General features: G+C 36.0%; 2 protein-coding genes across 2 annotated transcripts in view; both read left to right on the plus strand.

Annotated features, from left to right (window-relative positions):
• LOC100761061 (sperm-associated antigen 16 protein) overlaps positions 1 to 25,496 on the plus strand; it is an 816,909-nt gene that overhangs the window by 152,265 nt on the left and 639,148 nt on the right. The gene's annotated exons all lie outside the window — the stretch shown is intronic.
• Positions 8,955 to 11,941, plus strand: LOC103161736 (WASH complex subunit 3-like). Its single transcript, XM_035439934.1, has 2 exons — positions 8,955 to 8,996; positions 11,473 to 11,941. The coding sequence occupies exons 1-2, from the start codon at positions 8,955 to 8,957 to the stop codon at positions 11,929 to 11,931; spliced, it is 501 nt and encodes a 166-aa protein (XP_035295825.1). The 3' UTR covers positions 11,932 to 11,941.

Here is a 25,496-nt window from a genome sequence, read left to right on the forward strand (position 1 = left end):
TCAAAAAGGGTTTTCTCACTAGACCCAGGAACAGGAGTTGTTCCTGTTTTGTACAGATCTTGCAAGTGTTTTCTCTAAGTGGTATACCAAGGAATCTCAGCAATTTAAGATCTTTTTGATTTTTACCTACAGGCATCTTCAACACATGACTGACAGAGATGAACTATCTTTTTATGGCCAGCTTTAGGAGTATTATAAAATACCAGAACTTAGAAGTATTAAGTACTTGCCACAAGAAAGACTGGGTATTATGCTAGAAATTGTAAACAGGTAGCAAAATCTCTCCCATCTCTCTGTCTGTACTTAGGCTTGTTCCCTTAATGTATATGAAATATCTGCAGCAGACAACGCCAAGTTTAATGGGAGATAAGGAGAAAAGCTGTCTCACAGTCATGAAATGTAGGGCTTTCCTTACAGAGTTCTCACAAAACAAATTGCTATATGGTAGAGGACTGAGCATATGAATGAAATTGGTAATCCTCTAAGTTAGAGTCAGGGAGGAGGTATCAAGCAGGCATATGTGTTAAGAGATCCAGCAAAAATGGTATCATACAAGAGAGAAGAGTTTCAAATATGAGAGGTCCCTGAAGAATATAAAAGGGCTGATTTTTGGTAAATGTATGGTCTTTGATAAATACAGCCTGCAGCACTGGAAAGAAACGATGATATTTCTTTTCATATTGGAGCCTGTGAAGACGCGAATGTCAGCTGAGAAAACAGTCCATACTGGTCATTCCTAATGCTATGCTACATGCAGTTGACTGTGTCCTCAGCAACTGTGTCTGTTATTCTCACTGAATTAAGCCAAGTACACTGTGCACTGAATTGTAAAGATAATGTGAAAAACAGTAATTACAGTTCATACAAGTAACATTCTATAGACTTAGCAGGGCATATTTACATATTTAGGAATATATATGCATCTACACTTGTATATACATGTATGTTACAGCAATTCATGAAAATGAAATAGGCTATGAATTTGAAAGAGATCTTGGATGGATATATCGGAGGGTTTAGAGGGAGAAAACGGAACAGGGAAACAATGTAATTGTATTATAATCTCAAAAGAAAGGAAAGATAATTTTAACAAGTGTAGTACAATTTGTTAAAGGCTACTAGAAATGAAGAATAGTGTTGGCACATTATTATATTTTTTAACTTTTCAATTTTATATGCCTAATATAAAACATAATTTATAACATTGAAATTATCTCTGAGAGTGAAGATACATATCTATGCTAATTGTTCTAATAACTTAGATAATTAATTATTATGCATTCTTAAAATGGAATCCCATTAAGTTACTTTACTATGATGGATGCAATCATTTTGGTAATATAAGTAATCTACACATTTTCCCAGATTAATTACAGATGCTGTTCTAAAGTTGATTTAATGTGGTGAATTATAATAACTCACTTATCAGTGTCAAGAGCTTCTAAATTCTTTTAATAACCATTCAAATTTTGCCACTTAAAGGAAGATTTTTATTATTTAAAATAATAAATCAAATGATAATTGACTTATTTTCCACAAAGTAGATAAGACATATAATTATGAAATGAACTAATAGTTATTTAAGCATTGAATAGTTTGTTTGTAAGAAACGCTATCTGATTCAATGTAAAGTTTAGTTTAAGCCTTCTTACCCCTACTTGTATCTCTTAATCATATTGTATTCTCTGTTAAAAATTCTTTGCTGTCTTTGGGAATTCCACAAAGCTACATCATTCTTTCACTTTTATATTGATGACTTCCTAATACATAAGGAAGAAAACAAATCATTGTGGGCTTTGATTTCTATATCCCTTTCTAGACTCGGTCTTGTCAGGGTTTCTTTGGCATGCGTTATTTATCTACTGTATCCCTGTACACAAGCATAAGGTAGGTCCTGTCTTTGAAATAGCGAGTGTGTTTAAAAACCATGACTTCTCTTTTCCCCTTGCATAACTGAAGTTGCAGCCATTTATCTCCGCACTTCTGAAGTATGTCTTCACTACCATAAATGAATGACTAAAAAGAATGGGAGGAGGGAAGTTGTCTTTCTAAGTTTGTTTTAAAAACACTTAAGGAAGTATGAAAAAAACGGTTCGTGGTATAACGAAAACACATCACAGATGATAATAAATAAGAGATAGATTGACTCTTTACCACAAGAAACTTTGAGGAATCCAAGAGCAAAGAGATACATGACCTTTTCTTTTTAAAATATAGTTATAGATATAATATCCCACAGTGACTCAATGTGTGTGTATATAGGAATACCATACATTTTTAGTGTCCCAAAGTGGAATAAAAATCACCAAATAAATCTTTGTTGCCATGTGTGAAGAAAAAATATCAGGAAATATGCTCTTGAAGCAAAATAGCCCAGAAGGGCAGGGCAGGGAGTCTCCACTGAGATTGGGAACTGCTTAAAAACAAAACAAAACAAAACAAAAAACAAAAAAACCTGTTGCAGTAATATGTCCACCAAAAAAGACCTGATTTTTATAGTCCTGCTTCTAGTATTGGTACAAAATGGGAAACTAAGAAATTATGTTCAAAGGAGAGATTTAACTGTTATGGAAAAAGAAAAAGTTGCATTCTTGCATCCATGAAATTCTACTCAGAGGACATGCTCTAGCTGAAGCATGCCTGGTTCTTGTTGCATGAAGTGATGGGCTCTTGATGAAAGCTGATCCCTCATGCCCAGTCCCTTTCCTGCACCAGACAACACCTATGAGGATGAAGAAGCCCCAGTTCTTTGGGGAATATAATATTTTCTTGAGAAATGACCTGATTTCACAGATTTGTTGAAAACTTTTACATTTTAACTTTATTTTTAAAGAATGACAGTAGCTTAAAGATTTGTTTTGAAAGCTACAGGTTTTCACTTATACACCTATGCATTCATTTTTACACCCAGCCTTAACTACTGATTGAGGTACATGCATGGCACAATTGTAGGAATTATACAAATAAAGGCAATCCATACCTTCAAATACTTAAAATCCAGGTGGCTGATGTGTTTACAGATGGTATGATGCACATGCTTGGTCACTTACAGCCAGCCAACCACAGGAAAAGTGCAATCCCAAAGATCTCTTGTTGTAAGACACCTTTGAGCACAGTGCTGAGAAAGTTTGTTAGGTGAGAAAGGAAACTTTTGCAAGAGAAGAATTTCATTAGTTTAGCACTAAATCTAAGAGTGGGAAATTTGATGTAACTGGTTTTCACATAAATGAATTGATTTAGTACCCCATGACAACTATCATTTTTTCCATTAGTATGTTCCTGAAAGGATGATATTTGTGGTTTTCTCTGGACTCAGCCCATATATATATATATATGATCTCTTTGAGCTACAATTAAGTGTGTGCATAAGAATTTTTAAATCAATACCTAGGAACATTTCCTCTTTTCCCACATGGAAGGTTTTACATTAATTTTCACCCCAGCAACCATATAAGACAATAAAAGGAAACATGTATGTTTTCCTTAGAGTAGTGCTTGGTTTTTGTTGACTGGTATCCCCAAGAATGCTGAAATCATAAGCTCCAAGTAGGTACCTGAAAGAATAATTATATCAGGTAATAAAACCTTTGGAAACTGTAATTATGATAGGCACAAAGTTATGGCACCCAGACCCCTGATTCAAGGGCAGGCCTTTGGCCAACACTGTAGCACAGAAACAATAGTTGCCTGCAGTCATTCCTCAGGCTATAGAGGACAGTCCTTGGTCAGTCCTGGCTTCTGCATCACAAACATAGCATAAAATTTTGTTGTTTGATGTTTCCTTTCACAACCACATTTGTAAGGAACATTTATTTTAACATATAATTCTGTGGCCTGAAGTGAGGATTATTTAGTTATCATATTCAATTTTTATATATTATTACATTAAAAGTGAATTTAATTGGGGGAGGGGTCTGGTGGCTCAGTATATTCTGAAAACAATTTCAGTGTATTGACCAGAAGTTTTACTTTATAGTGACTTAATTTCCAAACTTGAATATTGTTTCATAATAATCTATACACTATCTTATAATTTTTTTGGTGATAATAACATAATTTCCACTCTCTCATTTTCTATTTCAAACTATGTAATGAAACTTTTATTGTGCTATCTTCCAATTATTCATAGTTGTTTAATTATTTAGCTGCTTAAAGATTAACTCTGTATTTTAATAAGACTAAATAATTTATCCACAAGGTATGTGCTCATTTCCCCCGGTAAATTATAGAAGTAACACAACAATAAAAGTCATAAATATGCTTTGCATGATTAATTTTTTTATGTAAGCTCTGAATATAACCCCAGTAATTATTCTCAGTGCTTAGTCTCTATATATTCTATAACATAGTCCTATGTGTGTTTGAAGCTGAACATGTAATACTAAATGTAATTTACATGTGTATGAACAAGTCACTTATGTTCAGGTGTACATAAAGCCGTTCATATGCAGGTGTGTGTGTGGTATCGGTCCCGTCTGTTATGGCGTGTACTCTTGTGTTTTCTGGGCCAGAATAAGGCCCCAGGCACACATTGCCCTGCTTCACCTGAGCATTTGTGGACATATATTGAGTAGTTAAGATTAGGCTGATACATCTCTGGCTGAAGATCAGAAAGAAACCCTCATGATCATTTTCTCTGACACTCTGTGTGTAGATTTCCTGTGGCTTCGAGACACTTGTTCTGTAGTTGAATTCATAATCTAAGCTATTAAGATGCACCTGCATGATTTTCCATTCTCATACCCATTTTTCATGTAATAAACTAAATAGAAGAAATTGGTTGTAGTATGTATTTTAAAGTTTATGTGAAATTTCAGCCTCTTAAAAAGAATTGTAGGAGTATTTCAAATAAGTTTTAGTAAAGAGTTTTGCTGTTTCTCCTCTGAACAAAAATGTAATCTGAGGCAGCAGAAATCTATGAAAATAATGAGAAAACACCAATAATAGTTATAATACTTACAATCATACTAATTAGAGATAATTGCTGTGGACATTTTGATATTTTTATCACATTTATGCATAAACACACACGGCAGATAGGTTTAATTTTGCAGTTGTGTAGCTCTCGGATTTGAATCCTTAATTAAGTGCTTGTTTTAGCCCATTCTCTGTGAAAACCTGCCTGTTTCTCTCAAAGTTAAACATAAATCTACTTTATTACCCAGGAACTTAATTTGTATGTGTTTATCCAAAGTATCTGAAAATGTTTGCCTACAAAACACATACACAAAAGTGTTCATTATAGCATTCTTCATAATAATAGACTACTGAAGTAACCTAAATTTACATAAATATATAAAATATGTGTTGTATTTAGAATGAAGTGTTATCCTGCCTTAAAAGTATGAGCAGTGAATGGATTTATACAACACAGATGAGTCATAAATACATTTATTGAAAGGAGAAAGAACAGAATGATATTTACTGTGTGATTCCATTTCCAGAAAGGTTAACAATTAATATTGAGGAAGGGTAAGGTCACCAGCTGGTTATGTCTACAGAGAGGGAAAGGAGAGGATGCAGAGTGACGTAGACTTTCACAGACTTTGGGAATACCTCGCTTTCCTTTAGAGATCCGATTCATGGTTTGTATCTATCACAGCTCATTGCCTCTCAAAATTATGGGCTGAACCATGTTCTTTTCAAAGGTTAAATGTTGAGGTCACAGTTTCAGCTACTTTCAGAATACTTGTGGCTTTATTTAGAAAGAGTTGATTAAGGTACATTGGGTTTTTTTGTTTTGTTTTGGAATAAGAGAGTCAGTTTATTTTGGAGTCAAATTTGAGTGACAAGATGGATGATGTCCCAGGAAATAGCTGTCACCAAATAACAACATTCCAACATAAAAGTATTTTTCACAGTAATAGAACAAAGAATAGTTATTTTTTTATTTTTTAACTTGCTTTTTAATGAGCTATACATTTTCCCCACTCTGCTTCCCTCCTCCCATCTCCCCTCTCACCTTCCACCCTTCCCCACGTCTCCCACACTCCCAATTTTTAAAAATTCTTTAATTACTAGTCATATTTACATTTCCATTCCCCCATTCCCTCGCCCTCCCATCCTCCCATCTTCCCCACCAACATCCCCAACCCATCCCCCAACTCCTCCTCAGGGATAGTGAAGCCCTCCACCAGGGACCTTCAGAGTCCATCACATACATCATTTGGGGGAGGGCCTAGGCCCTCCTTGTTGTATCTGGGCTGCAATAGTATCCCTCCATAGGGAATGGACTCCCAAGTCCGTTTGTGCTCTACGGATAAACACTGACTCCATTGTTAGAGGTCCCATAGACTGTCTTGGCCTCCTTGGGGGCACACACATTCAGAGGGCTTGGTTTGGTTGAATGCTGTTTCCTCAGCTAAAGGGTCTCCATGCTCTCACTAGGTCAGGTCAACTGTTTCTGCTGGTTTCTACAGCACTGACTTGGCTTATTTGCTCATCCCTCCTCCCTCTCCACAATTGGGATTCCCTGGGTATTGTTCAATGCTTAGCTGTGGGTGCCTGTCTCTGCTTCGAACAGCTACTGGATAAAGGCTCTAGGAATGGTAACCAATGTAGACACCGATATCATTATAAGGGAAGGGCATCAGTGGCATTTTCTCCACCACTGCTTGGATTCTTAGTTAGGGCCATCCCTGTGGATCCCCTAATATTTCCCATGTGCCAGATTTCTCTCCAAACCTGTACTGTCTCCCTCTATCAAGGGATCTCCTTTCTTGCCCTCCTCTTCCCCCCCCACCCCGTTTCAGTCCTCTTGTTCTCCTCTCCCCTCCCCTTCTTCCCTTCCCATCTCCTTTCTCTCCACTCATGCCCCATGCTCCTACTTTGTTCAGGGGTTCTTGTCCACCTCCCCTTCTTTGAGGGACTATGCAATCTTCTCTTGGGGTCCTCCTTGTTTCCTAGCTCCTCTGGCAGTGTGGATTGTAAACTGGTAATCCTTTTCTCTAAGTCTAAAAATCATATATGAGTGAGTACATACCATTTTTATCTTTTTGTGATTGGGTTACCTTACTCAGAATGGTTTCTTCTAGTTCCATCCATTTGCCTGTGAATTTCAAGATTCCATTTTTTTTTTCTGCTGAGTAGTACTCCATTGTGTAAATGTACTACATTTTCTCTGTCCATTCTTCAGTTGAGGGACCTCTAGGTTGCTTCCGTGTTCTGGCTATTACAAATAATGCTGCTATGAACATATGTCCTTAATGTATGAATATGCATTCTTTGGGTATATGCCCAAGAGAGCAATTGCTGGATCTTGAGGTAGGCTGATTTCCATTTTCCTGAGACACCAGCATACTGATTTCCAAAGTGGTTGTATAAGTTTGCAGCCCCACCAGTAATGGAGGAATGTTTCTCTTTCTCCACATCCTCTGCAGCATAGACTGTCATTGGTGTTATTGATTTCAGCCATTCTGATAGGAGTAAGATGGTATCTCAGAGTGGTTTTGAGCTGCATTTCCCTGATGGCTAAGGATGTTGAGCATTTTCTCAAATGTCTTTCAGCCATTTTAGATTTCTCTGTTGAGAATTCTATTTAGTTTTTCACTCCACTTTTTAATTGCATTGTTTGGTGTTTTGGTGGCTAGCTTTCTGAGTTCATTGTATATTTTGGAAATCAGCCCTCTGTCAGATGTGGGGTTGGTGAATATCTTTTCCCATTCTGTGGGCTGCCATTTTGTCTTGCTGCCTATGTCCTTTCCTCACAGAAGCTTCTCAGTTTCAGGAGGTCCCATAACAAGACAAGGCTGTCCACTCTCTTCATCTCTCTTCAATATTATACTTGAAGTTCTAGCTAGAGCAACAAGACAACAAAAGGAGATCAAAGGGATACAAATTGGAAAGGAAGAAGTCAAACTTTCACTATTTGCCGATAATATGATAGTTCATGTAAGTGATCTAAGAAACTCTACCAGGGAACTACTACAGATGATAAACACCTTCAGCAAAATGTCAGGATGCAAGATGAATTCAGAAAAAAATCAGTAGTCCTACAATATACAAAGAAGTCAGGGAAACATCACCCTTTACAATAGCCTCTAACAACATAAAATATCTTGGGGGTAACATTAACCAAAAATGTTAGACCTGTATAGTAAGAACTTTGAGTCTTTAAAGAAAGAAATTAAAGAATATACCAGAAAATGGAAAGATCTCCTATGCTCTTGGATATGTAGGATCAACATAGTAAAAATGGCAATCTTGCCAAAAGCAATCTACAGATTCAATGCAATTCCCATCAAAATCCCAACACAATTCTTCACAGACCTTGAAAGAGCAGTACTCAACTTAACCAAAAATCTAGGATAGCCAAAACAACCATGTACAATAGGGGAACTTCTAGAGGCGTCACCATCCTTGACTTCAAGCTCTATTATAGAGCCTTATTCCTGAAAGCAGCTTGGAATTGGCACAAAAATAGACAGGATGTGGAGGACATGAGGGAGCAGAAAGGTTGAGCCAGGTGAAGAATAGAAGGAAGGGTATGTGATAGGTAGGGTTTTAGTTGGGGGATGGTAGTGGAGGATGGGAGGGAGAAGGGAACTGGGATTGTCATGTAATCAATCTTGTTTCTAATTCAAATAAAAATGATTTTAAAAAGTGCAAAGGTCAAGACATCCCCTTTATGTGAGCTCAGCATCAGGGGAACCAGCATCATAACTGTCTACCTTGTTTTTATATAAATTTTTATCTAAATTAGAAATGATCTTATTTTACATACCATCTACCTTGTTTTTGAACCTCTAGAGTCGCCACAAAGTAGATTCCTGCTCTTTAAAACATGTAGTCTATGATATTTGTTAGCACAAAACCAAAAAATGTATAGAAATGTAAAATACCTGGGACCCATCAAAATGAAATCATAATATTCATCATTTAAATTTGCCCCAGCCATGTCAGAAAAGAGAAATAGATGACTGAGTGTTTTTGAAGCTATCAGTCAGTTAACTGTAATGCGAAATGACAGAGAGAGCAATACAGAAGGCTGTAAAAAGGTGGGTAAAGCGCATTTAATTTGTCCAAGAACCTAAGAGAAAGCTTAAATGTTAAACATAGGCATGAAAATATATAATGACATTTCATGTTTAGAGATAAAACCTATAATGTCTCATGTGTAACATTCCAATATGTATTCCTTTCCATTTATATTGTTCATGCATGAATGTGGGATATATTCACACAAAGTGTCTAATAATTTTTGAAGTTTTAATTTTACATTGCAGTGTTGGCTTACATTGTGTTCTGTAGTGTGAATTATCTTCTAGTTTAATTGGGTGGTATTTAACAACTTTCAGAAATGTTTTGTAACTTGTCATTTTCCCGTTGATTTTAAGTAGCAATTTTTAGCACTTATGAGTTTGACTCTGTAAATGTGTAATCATGAATCAAAAAAAGAAATGTTTTATGTTAATTAGGGATGCAGGCCAACAAACCAGTATATTCTTACTTTGACTTTGAGCAAACGTTTTCATAAGATTGGATAATAGTCTTCTTACACATAGTATCATGTAGATTACTGAACATACCTCATAGACTTGATTTGAAGATTTAGTGAGTTAAGTGGAATCTTGTCACGAGTGGCAGAAGAGTTCTGTACTTATCCTCTCATCTGTGTTTGTGCATTTGAGTCTTTAGAATGGTGCACTGGATTTTATTCCAGATGTTTTTATTTTTGCTCAAGTTCTGACAAGCTCTCTTTTAAAGTTCACATTCTTTTCTAAGAGGTTTTGATGCTCTTCTTTTCTTTACTCAAAGTTCCATAAAGATCTAGCTATTTGGATCAAGTATCAGGGTGAACTATTTGAAAATGCCATTTTTCATTATAAAATTATGCCACACAAAAGCAGCTTCACTTAGGCCAGCTTAAATTTTGTTCAATTACGAGTAGATACATGAAGAATCTCAGAGACAAAAGGGCAGAATTCTGCTTGCTGTAGCTCTAAAGAGAAATCAGAGAAGCACAGAACCTTCTTTCCCCACACTCAGGGTTTTTGTTTTCCTCGTCTTTCTTCCTTTAAAAACATGTCTTCATGACAAAGTTACCTTTATTGACATTTTTTCTGTATCTGACCTTCAGGCACTCTAGTTTGAATTCTAGATGTTCAGTGTCATTTTGTGTTTGTTCAGTTCCTCAGTGTCATAGTCTGTTCTTTCATCCAGTGCATAGCCTGTTGGTATCGTAATGTCAAGTAGCCCATGGTCCTGATGCTGCACTGATTATACTTGCTTGCATATTAGGACAGATGCTTGGTGTGGTCATCTGCTGGGCAGCAGCACTTCACAAGATCAGCCTTGTTTACAAAAGCATATCATTACTTCAGAAGGGACAGTAGGTCTTATTCATTCACTTGAATTCTTCATTTATTTTGCGTTTATTCAATAGTGAACTAGTATTAGAGTCATTAGAGAGATGTTGTGTTTAGTTCTATGGAAATGTTGTCTATAAAATTGGTAATAACCATAAAATAAATGAAAGCAATGCATTTCTAATTTATGAAAGGGAGCATTTTCCAATAGTGGATTTCATACACATTTATAGTTTTTGATGACTCCAGTTTCTTTCTTTAATATACTCCCTACACCTAGCATAAAATTCCTTGAAATACTTCGATGATGTTTTTTTGTTTTTCACCTGTCACATTAACTCAGCTTCCTCCCTGTACCAAATTCCTTTGGTCATTTCATTTATGATGACAAGAGATGTAGTATTAGAAATGTGAATTCCACTTGGGACCTCCTATAAACTTTAAACACACACACACACACACACACACACACACACACACACACACACACACACACACACACACACGATACCAGGGTAGCATTTAGTGGAAGTCTTCCTGTGTCCTAAGAATTAGAATGTTAGGACTTACTATTGCAACTTTGATTATATTGTAAAAGAAAACTAAATTTTTTATCTGTAACAACCCTACTATAATACAAATAAAATGGAGAAATTTATATGTGACCCTGAGGAAGTCAGTCACTATGCAGTCATAGTTGGTCACTAAAGAAATATACTGTTATTTAAAAAGAGAATTTTGTAATTATCATGAAATTTCTTGCCTAGTTTACATTTTTCCTCACTGGCTAATGTATTTACTACTGAGTTTTAAAATATAAGGTTATTTACCCTTTTAATTAAAATAATACAATATAGTATGTAACATTCACAATATCATAATCATTTTGTTATAACTGGCCATCTGTCATCTACTCAGCACATTTATTAACACACATAAGACCATCACAAATAAGTCAGGCACTGGTGGCACAAACCTTTAATCCTACCATTCGGGAGGCAGAGGCAGGCGGATCTCTGTGAATTCAAGGCTATCCTGGTCTACAGAGAGAGAGAGAGAGAGAGTTCCAAGACAGGCTCCAAAACAATACAGAGAAACCCTGTCTCAAAAAACCAAAAAAAAAAAAAAAAAAAAAAAAAAAAAACTTGAAGGAAACACCATGTAGCTATTGAGGGAGCAAGATTCTTCAAAACTGGCAGAACTTTCTCTTCATATTCAACAAATTGAAACAATTCTCAATATTTTGGATGCAAAGCTGTCATCTATCCCAGGCCTAGAGGATGTCACAGTTGAAGTATCTCCTCTAAGTGTTACTGCTGTCCCGAATGAATCACATTGTGAAAGCACTGCAGAGCAGCCACAGCAGGACAATACACAAGACTCTGGACCACAGGAAAGAGAAGTTTCATCAGAAAATGTCTTAACTGTAGCCAAGGATTCAAGGTATGCCAGATATCTCAAGATGGTTCAAGTGGGTGTTCTAGTGATTGCAATCAGAAACAAAATGGTATCAGAAGGGCTGGATCCAGACCTCCTTGAGAAGTCAGATGCTCCAGTGCCTAATGGTGCAAGTGAAAAAGCCATAGAAGAAAGCTCAGATAGTGAGTCTTCCTTCAGTGACTGAGTTGGATAGGGATGAGTATTACATAGATGTGTAGATTTTACATTCTGTGGAAGAGTGAGACTCTGGCTCTTAGGGACAAAATCATCTTCTGGCTGGCCACACACCTGCCCCAACCTTCCTCTGTCCAAAAAACAAAATTAAATAAAGCTTTGATAATGTCCCAATATGCTTGTTAACCAAAATAAAAAGAGCTGTTAAGACCATCACAAATGTTTAAGAAAATTACTTTCCATAGTCCTTTTAGATCTCATAATACAACAATTATTTTTCACAGAAATAAATATACTGTTTCAGTGTACTATAATCTGTGAAAGTGCTTTTCATTTCAATCTGCTTAACTTCTCAGAGTGCAGATGTACTTGTGAGGATCTGCCATCTGTTGACTTCACTGCTTAGTTCACCACTGTTGCTTATTAAATGCGTGGTGTGGTGAGGATACAGAGTGTTTTAAGGGGGTAGGAATGTAGCTAAGCTGTTAGAGTGCTTGCCTAAGCATCAAGGAGACCTTGTGTTCCATGCCCAGCACTGCATAGATCATCTGTGAAGGTGCACTGCTGTAGTATCATCACATAGGAGGATGAGGAGTTTAAGGTCATCATCAGCAACACGAGAGTGAGAGGCCAGCATGGGACACATGAGAACTCCTCCAATGCAGGATGAGAGTGTGCTCTCAAACCCACTTCCTAGTAGCAGTAATTCTTCTCTTAGAAATGGTTGGTTTTAGTACCAGTAGTGAATATCGAACTCAAAAGTGGATGATCCAGAGGCAATGGGGTACTGCCTGTGGCATGCATTTGTCAGAATCTACTGTTGATTCTATCTGAAATCACATCACAGCTGGTTATAGACCAAATGAAGGCAACTGCCAGTAAAACACTGAGCTAGTGTGAAAAAAAAAAAACCTTGAAAATAAGCTATACTTTCAAACATCCCCCTTTCACAATCCTGTCTAGTTTAGTTGTTTATGAAAAAATCCTAGCATGTAGAAAAACTTCTTTGTGCCTGAAGGCCATTGTTTTATGCTGAACAAATGTGATAGACAAGTGCTATTTTCCTTTTTACTAAAAAGGCATGGTTGAGTAACTTCTTGCTACAAAAATAATTCAGTGCTTCACCTAGTTGTAGCCTGACAAAATGTGAAACTTGTAGTCACTTGTTAACCAGTGATAGTTTAAAGCATACTAATTTTGCTAAATGTTTGATTACACCAATAAGTTATTGTACTAGTGACAATCATTTGAGAGTATCATTGATATCCAAAATTAAAGATAAATATAATTTGCTCTAAACTGGGAGTAAAATACTAAATTTGACCCTGCAATACTTTTAATTTCATCTTTTTATACCAGTTTTTAGTGGACTAATGGATTATTGCTTGCCACAATTTTCCTAGTTAGTACAGTTCAGTACAATGACTTAAGATAAAAAATCAGTTATTATAATGTTGAAAAACAACAGGTTCAAATAAGGTCTAGATAGAGTTAAACTCATAAGCCATAGGCAAAACAAGAATGTATGGCCATTACTATTATTATTTTAGCTTTTGTTTTTTTAAGCCAAATTTAAATCCATTGAAGCAGAATATGGTGGTCCTTGCCTATAATTCCAACAATCAAGAAGTGATATGACTATGAGTTTGAAACAAGTCTGAGCTATGTAGAAAATTTTAGTTAAAAATATTCTGGAAGCTGGGCAAGGTGTCATATGCCTGTAATCTCAGTACCAGGTCCTGAGGATGCTGGCTGTTTCTAGTCAGGAGTATGAGACCAACCTGGACAAGACACTAAGCCTCTACTTCAAAACTAACACATGCTAACAGATAAATCATTGTGTTTGTGACTGAATGCTTATAGTACAAAGTGTATATGAATCAGACAATATTTGGTTTATATATGTGTGTGAATGTGTGTATACACATATATGTGGACAATTATATAATCATATCATTATACTTAAATACATATATGTGTGTGTAATCATTTATTTTCACAAATGGACACAACCAAAATGACTGGTTCAGGATACCCAAGATAATAAACATTTCGTAGTGCCTTAAATTTAGTTTTCTGTTGTTTCTTTTAAACTTTAATTAACGTGGGTTTCTCAGCCTTGAGTTAATTGCTTTGTTAATGATTTTTTCATTAAAACAGAGATATTAGAAGAACTTAATATTGAAAGTAATATTCCCATACTGTGAAAAGTGTACTTTATCTTCTTAAAATGTTTCATTTACAGTTCTTTACTGTGGGAACATTGGAATTCATTGAACGAGCATATAATTATACATTTTAATGAGAGTAGCCTGTGCTGTGACTTAAACAGAATATTTTATGTTAGCCTTTAGATTTCACAACTGTGAAAGTGCCAGAGAGAATGGGAACTGCTTGGCAACTTGAGTACTCTGTGAGAACAGAGAATATGAAATATTTAGACAAAAACACTGAGATGCTGTTCATGTGTGTTCACATGGTGTAGGAAAAGAGGAGCTTCAAGAGAACATAAAATGCAAAGATCAGCTTGGAAAATTGTGCTACCACCATCAGTACCTGTGCCATCAGTGGCAAAACTGGTTCTTCCTTTGTGGGTTGAAGAGTGCTGTAGTAAATTGTTATCTGATGGTGGGGAGATGTTGTCTAGAGAAGAGTGGAGGGCCCCTTCAGAGATATATGAAAAATTAAGAACAATAATGTCAGAAAAAGCTAAAGTGAGAACAATGGCTTGTGCTCATTCTGTAAAAAAACTGTAGATAATTAATTCATCATTTACTTTAGAGATAGGAATGATGTCAGTGGTCCAGGTACACTAACTAGGACTGGGGAGTGGACCGAGGCATCACCTCTATTGCTCCATCACTGGTCTCTGTTGTTACTGCCGCTCAGTTTTCGTAGTCAAAGCTTGAGAACTAAAACTGATCTTGGTCTTTTAAATTTGGATGATAATTTCCCTATTGAAATACAGAATGAATGTAATAAGAGCAAATCATTTATTGAGGCTATTATTTCAGATTTGGCTGTGACATAATTTAAACTGTGTTAATGTATATGAAAATCCTTTTGAGGATGGTAGTGGTGATAAATTTATCCTTTCTTATTTTCATTTTATATAAAATAAAAAGTATAAGTATCTTTATGAATCTTTACTTTCTTAAAAACCTTTATGGTGCTGGACAGATTGCTTAGTGGTTAATAACACTGATGGCTCTTGCAAAGTACCAGTTTGGTTTCCAGCAGCCACAACAGGTGACTCACAATTGCTTGTAACTCCAACCCTAGGGTATCCAAAACCCTCTTCTGACCTCTGTGGTAACAACAATGTTTGTGTATATAAACACACAGGCACATAGTCATCAATAAAAATGAAAGCAATCTATATAAAAGAAAACATTACTCTCACATAATCCTGTAGGAAAAATACCATCTACTCAAAATTTAAATAAAGAAAAATACAAGACAGAATATGGTGTTGGAGCTTGCTCCAACAAGTCGCTAGGGTGCCTGAATTGGGGCGGTAGGACTGAGAGAAATAAAGAAGACAGGATAGAGTCAGCAGGACTGCCCAGTCAATGTTGAACAGCCCTTAGTATATATTTCAGAACCCACTTATATACAGACTAAAGGCAAAGAACAGAACAAAGAACACCATAGTCAGTTAACCAGCTCCCTGTTCTGTCCTTGAATCAAGGAGCAGGCAGGCTTGATATCTATTATGTTAGTCCTCCACTACAATATGGTATCTTGCTACTTAAGTTTTGCTTACTTGTTTGCTTGTAAACCACTGCCAATAAAGCCATTTTATTAGCTTGGCTTCCTCAATAACCTTCCCTTGTTGGTGTATCATGAGGATGTGAGCACAAGGACCAGAAAATATGAACAACTCATGTCAAGTAGAGCCTTTCTTAATGAAAACACAAGCCTTTTCCTTTTATAGTATGCAAATGTGAATAGGAAGAATGAAATGGTTTTGCTTGTGTGTCTCTGACAGTTACCCTAGCACTACTGATTGCAGTTCTTAAATCATTATTTTCCTTTTATTCATTGCCATGTGTTTTCTGGTTCTGCTTGAATTATGTAAATGATTGTGTTTGAGAAAAATGACATTTGATTTCAAAGTAAGCATAAGAAATAGAAAAAAGAGTAAAAATAATCAACCAAATACAAAACAACTAACAGTGTCGTCAAGGAAAGGGAAAAATTGTTACTGCACTAAGATCAATAAATTTGATAGATGTCTCAGCAAGGTGATCCGAAAAGCAGAAGGGTTCAAATTCTCAATATCAGGAAAGAGTGAGGGTCTTCAGCTACAATTCTACATTTAAAGGCTTATCACAGAACATTAAGAATGATCTTGTCACATGTAAACCTTATAACTTAGAGTTTCCTCTAAGTAAATGATGTTACAGTCATATTCTCGATTTACTCAATACAAAAGTAGAAGGGGCCAGTGAAATGGACCAGCAGAGAAAGTGCTTCCCACTCATGACTGATGACCTTTGTTCAAATCCCAGTTCCACTAATGTGAAGGTAGAGAAGACATTGACACCAAAATGTGGTCTTCTGACCTCCCCATGCACCCCAAAGCATGTACAGCCCCATCACATTAAGGTAAATACAATTTTAATTTAAAAAAATGAAGATGACCTGAATATCCCTAAGAAAGTGATGAGATGGAGTGTTTCTAAGAAGTTTTTTCACTTTTATGAATATTCTTATGTTTTTCTCATTTTTCTTGTCAGCTGTCAGTGTTTCTGCTTTTCGTTTTTATTTTTACTTTATTGTGTATGTAGATTGCTTTCCACTTTTACACATTGGAAAAACATTCTTAATTTTCTGTTAGTTAGTTTCATGTATAGAATCTTTTATTGAATGAAAGTACTAATTCTTTTGCAGATTTTCCCCTTCTGGATTTTACATTTTGAAGGATTATTTAAATCTTTCCTCATCCCTACATCGTCCTCAAATTGTTTTGTATTTAGGGATGGATATTAGATCCTCTGAATTCCAGTTTGCTTGGCTGAGTGCATCAATACTTCATTGATCAAATTTTTCTTGAACAAATACACATTCTTCATCTCTAACATCTGCCAGATATGGATCATTCATCTTCCTTGTTTTCCCATGGTCCTTGTGTTTAATGCTGTGCATTTAAAACAATACCATTGTAAAGTGGCTTCTATTGACTGGTTTTATTAATCCATTTGCTGTTTCCCCAGTTTTATGACTAGGGACTCCATGCTCTCACTAGGTCAGGTCAACTGTTTCTGTGGGTTTCTCTAGCACTGTCTTGGCTCCTTTGTTCATCCCTGCTCCCTCTCCACAACTGGTTTCCAGGAGTATGGTTCAGTGCTTAGCTGTGGGTGCCTGTCTCTGCTTCAAACAGCTACTGGATGAAGGCTCTAGGAATGGTAACCAAGGTAGACATCAATCTCATTATAGGGGAAGGACATCAATGGCATCCTCTCCACCACTGCCTGGATTCTTAGTTGGGGTCATCCCTGTGGAACCCCTAACATTTCCCCTGTGCCAGACCTCTCTCCAAACCTGTACTGTCTCCTCTACCAAGGCATCTCCTTTCTTGCCTTCCTCTATTCCACCCCTGTCTCAGTCCTCCTGTTCTCCTCCCTCCTCCCCTTCTTCCCTTCCCACTTACTTCCTCTACCCCCCCCTCCGTGATCCCACTTTGCTCAGGGGTTCTTGTTACAGCTGAACACTACTCAGATTTGTAGTGGGTGTACCTTGGCCAGTCGTGGGTCTCTGTGTTAATCACCATCCACTGCAAAAAGGAGCTTCTCTAGGGAGCTTTGAGGAATGTACCAATTTGTAAGATAAGGCTAAGCCATTAGGCACTGTTTTAATACTATATCCATTTAGCAGAGAAATAGTAGTAGATTCTCCCATAGGGCCTATGCTCTATCTAGCCACAGTTTCTTGGCCCCAGTAATTGCATTAGAAGCATCTTGTGGAGCTTGCATTAAACCAATCAGAAAGTCGTAAGTCACTCCCATGACCTTATGCTACTGTTGTGCCAGTAAGCTCCAGTATTCCCTCCTCTACCCTGCCCTTCCATCCTCCATCCTATGTAACCCTTCCTATTCTGTTACCCTCCTTTCCTCTTTATAGTTGTTGTTTAGGAATGTATTATTTGACCCAGAATTATTGTTTCAATGTCTATCTATTTACCTGTGAATTTAATACATTTCCTTTTTCTGAACAGCTATATTTTCTACTGCGTACATGTACCACATTTTCAATATCCATTTATCTGTTGATGGATACCTAGGATTATTAATTACAATTTACTTAGTTTTTTTCACACACATATACTATACATATTAATTATTCTTACTCTCCCTCCCCATCTTATCCACTCCTTTTCTTCCCATAAATTCTCTGAATTACATTCATGTTATTCATTTTATTAATGATCCCCTCAGATTAACGAGGGGGTTTTGTGTAACTAAGGGTTTTGACTAGATCCTCGTGGGTTCAACAGTGAGCATAAAAGAAAGGCAACAATTCCCTGTCGTAGAATCTATCAATAGGCCATAGTTTTTAAATAAAGACTAGTGTCCCATGACCCCTCCCACTCTTGAAGTGACTGTTTATAGGGATAGTCTTGTGTGGACCTAGTACAAGTCATGACAGCTGTTGTGAGATAATGACTGCAGTGTTGTAGCCACTGTACAGAACAGCATTTCCCAGCCCTTCACCTTGTCTTCTGGCTTTTACATACTTCTGCCTCCTCTTCCACAACAATGTCCCTGGGCCTTAGAGGGGTAGTATAGATATCTCGCTTAAGGCTTGACTGACATCTGTCACTTTTTACATCTTGAGCAGCCACTGCCATTCACAGTCACCGGAGTTTAAATTTTTTTGTGTACATTAGAATATATTTAGATATACATTTTGCAAATAATTTCTTTCAGTCTATGGCTTCACTTTGTTATTTTTCGTGTATCTCACATAGGGCAGAAATGTTTATTTTAAATGAAATGCAGATTATGAATTTCTTTCCTAGATTTCGGTCATTGGTGTTCTTCCTAAACTATCTTCCTCAAATCTTAGACCATCAAGATTATTTTCCTATGTTATCCTGTAGAAAATGCCTTATTTTATATTTTATACTTATAAGCCTGTGATTATGATATTTTTGAGTTCCTCATTTCTTTTACATCACTTCTTACTCTGAGTTGATTTTTATTTGCTCATTTGTTTTGGTATCTGTGTTTCATGTATGAAGTTTGCTTCCCTTGTTTGAAGGTGACTGGTTCATTTTTTATGTTCAAGACCAATACTTTTGCCAGGCGTTGGTGCTGCATGCCTTTAATCCCAGCACTCGGGAGGCAGAGGCAGGCAGATGGATCTCTGTGAGTTTGAGGCCAGGTCTCCAGAGCGAGTGCCAGGATAGGCTCCAAAGCTACACAGAGAAACCCTGTCTTGAAAAACCAAAATTAAAAAAAGACCAATACTTTCATGATAGCTTTGTGTAATTTAGTAATAGAATAAACAGATGTTTTAATCATGGCATACCAAGAGGTAGTAGTACTTCTAGGTCTTGCTTTGAAGATTAAGCTTCCTCCTGGAGCTTCTATAAACAATGCCTACCTTCTGGGGTCCTCAAGCTGGCTCAAAGAGAGTTTGTCTGGGTAAGAAGAGCTCTTTAGTTCATAGAATGTCACCTTATCATTTTATCTATTATCCAGAACCAAGTCTTATTCTCCTGTGAAATGTGGTCTCTGAGTGTAGAGCCTCAAAGAGTTCAATTTATTCAGAAGACATACCATGCAACTTCTGTGAACAGGACAATGAGAAAGAACCAGGACTTTCAGACCTAACTGCCTTTCAGGTTTCGGCCTTTACCTGAATAGGTTGCTTAAGTTTTCTCCTTTGGGTTCCTCTGTCACAGGCACTCCACTTTGTGTCTCTGATGCTGCGGGTCGGAACTGCAGATGTCTCCTGCTTTCATTGACTGTAGAGACAGATCCTTGATTTTTCAATTGTGACACTTTGATCTCGTCATGGTAAAATTAGAAGTCAGAGAAGTATTTTATTCATTTTGCATGTATTCCCAGTGCTGAAATAAGAATGGAAAAATTGCAGGAAAGTTTTAGGTTGAATATCAGTGAAGACATATGTGGACATATAGTAAAATTAATTGAATTAAGCTAATATCCTTCCATTATTAATCACTGTGCAAGAAAACTGAACTCCATTCTTGAGGGAAGAAATAATAGGTTAAAACTATGACAATTGACATTGGTGATTAGTACGATGAATCAACATACAACAGATATGAGAAATAAAATAACATGAAAGGACTTTAATGGAGACATTTTATTAGAATTTCTGTTTTTAATATTTTCTTAACATGGAAGCAGATGAATTACTGAAAACAGAAACCCACACAGGAATAAGACAAAGCGTGGAATGGTGAGCAGGAGTCATAATTACCTCACCAACAGTTTCTCTCCTCCTGCCTTCCAGCCTTTAGAGAACTGAAGAAATAAAGTTGTTTAATGAATGTGAGGTTTAAATACCCTTTGGAAATTTAAGTTTCTATTGAAAATCATGTGTAATGCAGTTACATTTCTTTGCTTATAGAGTGGAAGAAGAGAGGGAAAGGAACCTGAGGCTAATAGAAACAGATTACACCTCACCTATGGAACATAGATTAAAATAATGTATTTTATTGTGGCTCTCCCTTCAGAATTCAAACTAAATTTCATTTACTTTTTCTATTTAAGTAATAACCTCAGGGCTCTTTTAAAAAATCATTATCAGAAGATAACCTAATACATCATTGATATAGTTTCTTCCTATGACAGTATCATTGACAAAATAGCATGTTGGCAATATCACCCTTTTATAGTCTCAAAATGATAAAATATAAAAGGGTTCCCAAAATGCAATTTTCCTCATAAAAATAGTCAGGATAGATTCTTTATTTTCTTGCTTTGTTTATTGAAAGAGAAACAATATCAAAGACACCCTAGCACATTGCTTTGAAAATGAATACTTAGTTACTCTACACAAGTTCATAATGTATTTTCTTTTTTAATAACTTACAGTTATTTATCATGTAAAAGTGGCTTCATTTTAAGGAGCTGTTCAATGTCAAGGCTTTCACTGAATGTAAAGAATAGAAGAAATGGCTTCCAAATCATCATATTTTCCATATTGAACAAGTGTGCTTTTAAAATAAGAAATATGTTTAATTTGAGGAGTAAGTTGCAACATCATATGGTTGTGCAATTGTACATATAAAATTGGGTACACAATGCAAATCCCCCCTCCCTCCTTGGTTCTGACTCAACCTTGGCCACATGATTCCTCTGGAAGTAGCCATTTAGTAGATTCTGTATAGCCATCAAAGAATGTATCCATCAAGGAACCGTGATATATGTTCACGAGTGCCCTATGTAGCAAAGATTTAGCACAATTTTTAGTTATTTCTAATAGTTTTATTTTTATGTCATGGAGGATCTTTATATATTAGCATATAAAGAATTTCCTCAAATAGCTAATATCATTCATTCAGCTAATACAATATACCAAAATTCACTTAATCCATCTCCAATTAATGCACATATACCAAAATTTTCCTTAATGTTTTTGCTGCTATAGTCAATTGTGTATCCTAATGTTTGAAGCATATTAATTGTAGGGGAAAGACCTGCATATGAAAATACTGAGAATAATATTAATATGTGGATAATGTCTTAGTCACTGTTCTATTACTGTGAAGAGACACCATGACCAAGGCAATGCTCGTGGAAGAAAGTGCTTAATTGGGGTCTTGCTTACAGTGTCAAAGGCTTAGTTCACTTTCATCTTGGTGGGAAGCATGGCAGCATGCAGGCAAGTGCTGGAGGAGTAGCTGTGAGCTGTAATCCTTATCTATTGGCAGAAAAAGAGACATCAAACTTACCCCCAGTGACAAACTTCTTCCAACATTGCCATACCCCCTAATCCTTATAATCCTTTCAAATTATATCACTGTTTGGTAACTAAGCATTCAAATATGTAAGCTTACAAGCACAATCTTATTTCAAGCACCACAGATAATAATATTGGAATTCTCCCACTTTATGATTTCTATATTTGTTTCATTATACCAATAAATTTGTTTCTTTGTATTTGTATCAATCTGATAAATTATTGGTATTTAGGACAGCTTTGATTTTGAGGTTGATAATCACTATAAAAACCTTTCTGTTCTTTTGAGTGTGTTGGTTGCTTAGATACTGTGTTCATTTCAGGATCTCCTAATAGTTTCTCCTTCTGAAAGAATTCATTTTTACTATGAGGTAACTGCAAATATTTTTGTCTGCCATTGTATTTAAAAATTTTTTTGGTCTTCAATACAGTTTGGAGTTTTAAACTATAAAAACCTTTTTCCATTTCTTTTGGAGCATTCTCATGTCTTGCGTGTTTTGTTTATTACATAGACCTGTGTCATAATATTCAGATAGAAATTTTATATTGTACACTTTAAACAATTTTCCTATATCTATTGTTGTAGAATTTTAAATTCTTATGAACTTGTGTTCATTTCTAAAAATGTCTTTTGCCTATGTTAAAATCATAGGACTTTTCTTCTTGGATTTCCTCCCAATAGTTTTGTAGTTTCTAGTCTTATATTAAGTCTTTGTTTCCTGTTGAGTTGACCTTTTCCTGCACTGCAGGCTGAAGATAGGAACTTCTGTGTGCCTGGCCAGCACCCCCATGGAGATAGTTGGTCTTTTCATTTCACTTTGCATATGATGTGAGGAGCAAGTTACACTGTGTGACCTGACAGTAGTCTACAAAGTTATTGTAACAGAAATGCCATACATGAGAATAGACACATAGAAGAAAGGAAAAGATTATAAAGTAGAGGTCAATCCATACCTGTGATCAACTGGTTTTTAGCAAAAATGTGAAGAACAGATAACAAGAAAATGGCATTTTCTTTAACAAATGCTGATTAATCTAGAGACGCATCCATGGAAGAATAAAGTTAAATAAAAATAATCTAGTTACAAAAATGTGTGAATATCTATTCAGTTGTATGTTCCTGTGTCACACATTCTTTGTTTGTATATTGATGAGTATCTGTTTGTTTCTTTCTCCCGTTGTTTCTTTCACATAAGCTTTTTAATTTAATGTAATTCTTTTTGTCTCCTGCTTTGATACAAATTTGAGGCAAGCATCTGAAATAAGATTGCAATTATGAAATTAAAATGCACAAATGGGATATTGAAAGTTGAATAGTATTCTGGGTAAACACAAAGTGTTTGAGTTTCTGCACCTGGTTTATTTCATTTAGCACAATGTCTTCTAGGTTTGTTCTTGTTTCTCCCAAAATAGACTTAAACATTAGCAAGATATGGCACTTTAAAGAACTCAAGTTTACAGTTTTGATTCTTAACAACTTTAATGCATACCATGACTTACAACAAAATTTTTTTTCTTGTTTCAAGCTCCTTTTCCTACCCTTCATTTTAACTTGTGTCAGGATATTAAACATAAAGCAGGAATACTAATATTTTTCTTTAATGTTTGACCATTTGTTCTCTATATCAAATGGGTCATCACTCAAATCTGAGTGAATTTGTCCCTTATTTTATTTAAGCGGATTTTTTTTCTTGGTGGCTTATTTCTACAGTCTCTTCATTGAGATCATGCTTGTCATCAGAGCATCTGTGCATTTTATTCCACATAAGCCCACACTATACTATTCTTGTTTTCACTCTTTATGCTTATACACATTTATCTGCTGGGTTGCCAGAACAGTGCAGATCATGTTACCATTACATCAGAAGTCAAAAATCTTTTTTTTTAACTTAAATTATTTAGTTACTACTGATATTTACATATCCACCCCACCATTCCCTGGCCCTTTCATCCTCCCGTGTTCCTCACTAACCCTCTCCAACCTATCTCCCAACTCCTCCCCATGGATAGTGAGGCCACCACAAGGAACCTTCAAAGTCTGTCATATTGTTTGGGGGAGGGCCTAAGCCCTCCTTGTTGTATCTGGGCTGCAATAGTATCCCTCCATAGGGAATGGTCTCCGAAAGTCCATTTGTGCTCTAGGGATAAAGAGTGGCTCCACTCTTAGAAGTTCCATAGACTGTCTTGGCCTCCTAGTTGGCACACACATTCAGAGGGCTTGGTTTGGTCCAATGCTGTTTGCCCAGCTTAATGACTAGGGTCTCCATGCTTTCAGTAGGTCAGGTGCACTTTTTTAGCCAGGTCTCTCCAGCCCTGTCTTGGCTCCTTTGCTCATCCCTCCTCCCTCTCTACAACTGAATTCCAGTAGTATGTTTCGGTGAGAAGTCAAAAATCTTACTCTGAAGTAAAATGTTTAAGAATTAGCATAATACCTGGAATATATTTAAGTTAATATGCCTTAAAATATGAAAACAGTTGTGTGTTTTCTGAGGTTCCCCTCCAATAATTTGATTCTGCTGGTCAGATCACTGTGTGATCATCAATGTCTCCACTCATCTTTATATGCCCTGGATCTGTGCCTCTGCCATTCTAACTTTTAATCTCTATCTTTCCTCAGTTTGTTCTGTTACTTTTTTAGGTTTCTGGATATGCACCACATGTGTACCCTCCATTCCAACTAACTTTATTAAAATCCATTTGGGGACAATTTTGAAAAAAAGCAAAATTATAAACCATTGTAGTATTGTCTTGTGACTCTTTCAAAGGTAAATCAAGGGAATACAATGAAATGCTTGTTATAAGTGTTTCACATAGTTTTTTTCTGAGGAATATGTGATTTTTTTCCAAGTAAGATATAAGACATTTCCTTTTCAAATATTTTGAATGCAGCACATGTGAAAGTCACGAGTCAAAATTTTATTAATTTCTCATACTGAGGCTTGTCATCCAGTGAATATATTTTTGGGGAACTGGAAAAGTAACTGAAAAATGATCTCCATAGTCACTTTCTCCATTTCCATCCTCAGAGAACCACATAAACAAGTTCTAGAAATTAAAATTGTACAACAGATGAATTCATATGCAAGCCTAGCTGTCCTTCAAAAATCAGTTTGGTGAGAAAAACTTGTTTTTATTATGAAAAACTTATTGGAAGCTTCATGACATAGATAATATTAAGTGCTAATAATTTAGATAGTTTTCACTCTGCAGTGATTTACTTTATCAGTTTGCATGATAGTTATGTTTTAGGAATCAAGAGATGAAAGCTCTTCTGAGTTCAGTTTTATAGTGAGGCCAAAATTGATGAAAAACATAAAGTCTATTAAAAAATCTTCATCTTCACAAAGTCTATAAGGTAATATTTATTATCTTAGTAAATATAATAAGCTAAAGAAAATTCAGCATACAATACAGTTTTGTGTAGAAAGCAAACGTCAGAAGGTGTAATATACTTGATTCTATTTTGGCAATAATAGCAATTTGGTTCTTTTTCATTTGATTTGTTTTCTTATAGATAATTTGAAAGACCCATAAAATGTATCTCTATTAACCATTATGCAACTTTAAGACATTGGCTTTACCCTGTTAAGAGTTTTTCTGGCTGTAACTTGATGAAAATATGACTATAAGTAT

This window comes from Cricetulus griseus, chromosome 2 (genome assembly GCF_003668045.3).
Source record: "Cricetulus griseus strain 17A/GY chromosome 2, alternate assembly CriGri-PICRH-1.0, whole genome shotgun sequence".
In the NCBI taxonomy this organism is placed as follows: domain Eukaryota; kingdom Metazoa; phylum Chordata; class Mammalia; order Rodentia; family Cricetidae; genus Cricetulus; species Cricetulus griseus.

Bases quoted from the DNA above. Each gene is read 5' to 3' on its own strand.
- LOC103161736 (XM_035439934.1), top strand. From the start codon at position 8,955: ATGCGAAATGACAGAGAGAGCAATACAGAAGGCTGTAAAAAG. The intron at 8,997-11,472 runs GTGGGTAAAGCG...AACACCATGTAG, and splicing joins ATACAGAAGGCTGTAAAAAG to CTATTGAGGGAGCAAGATTC.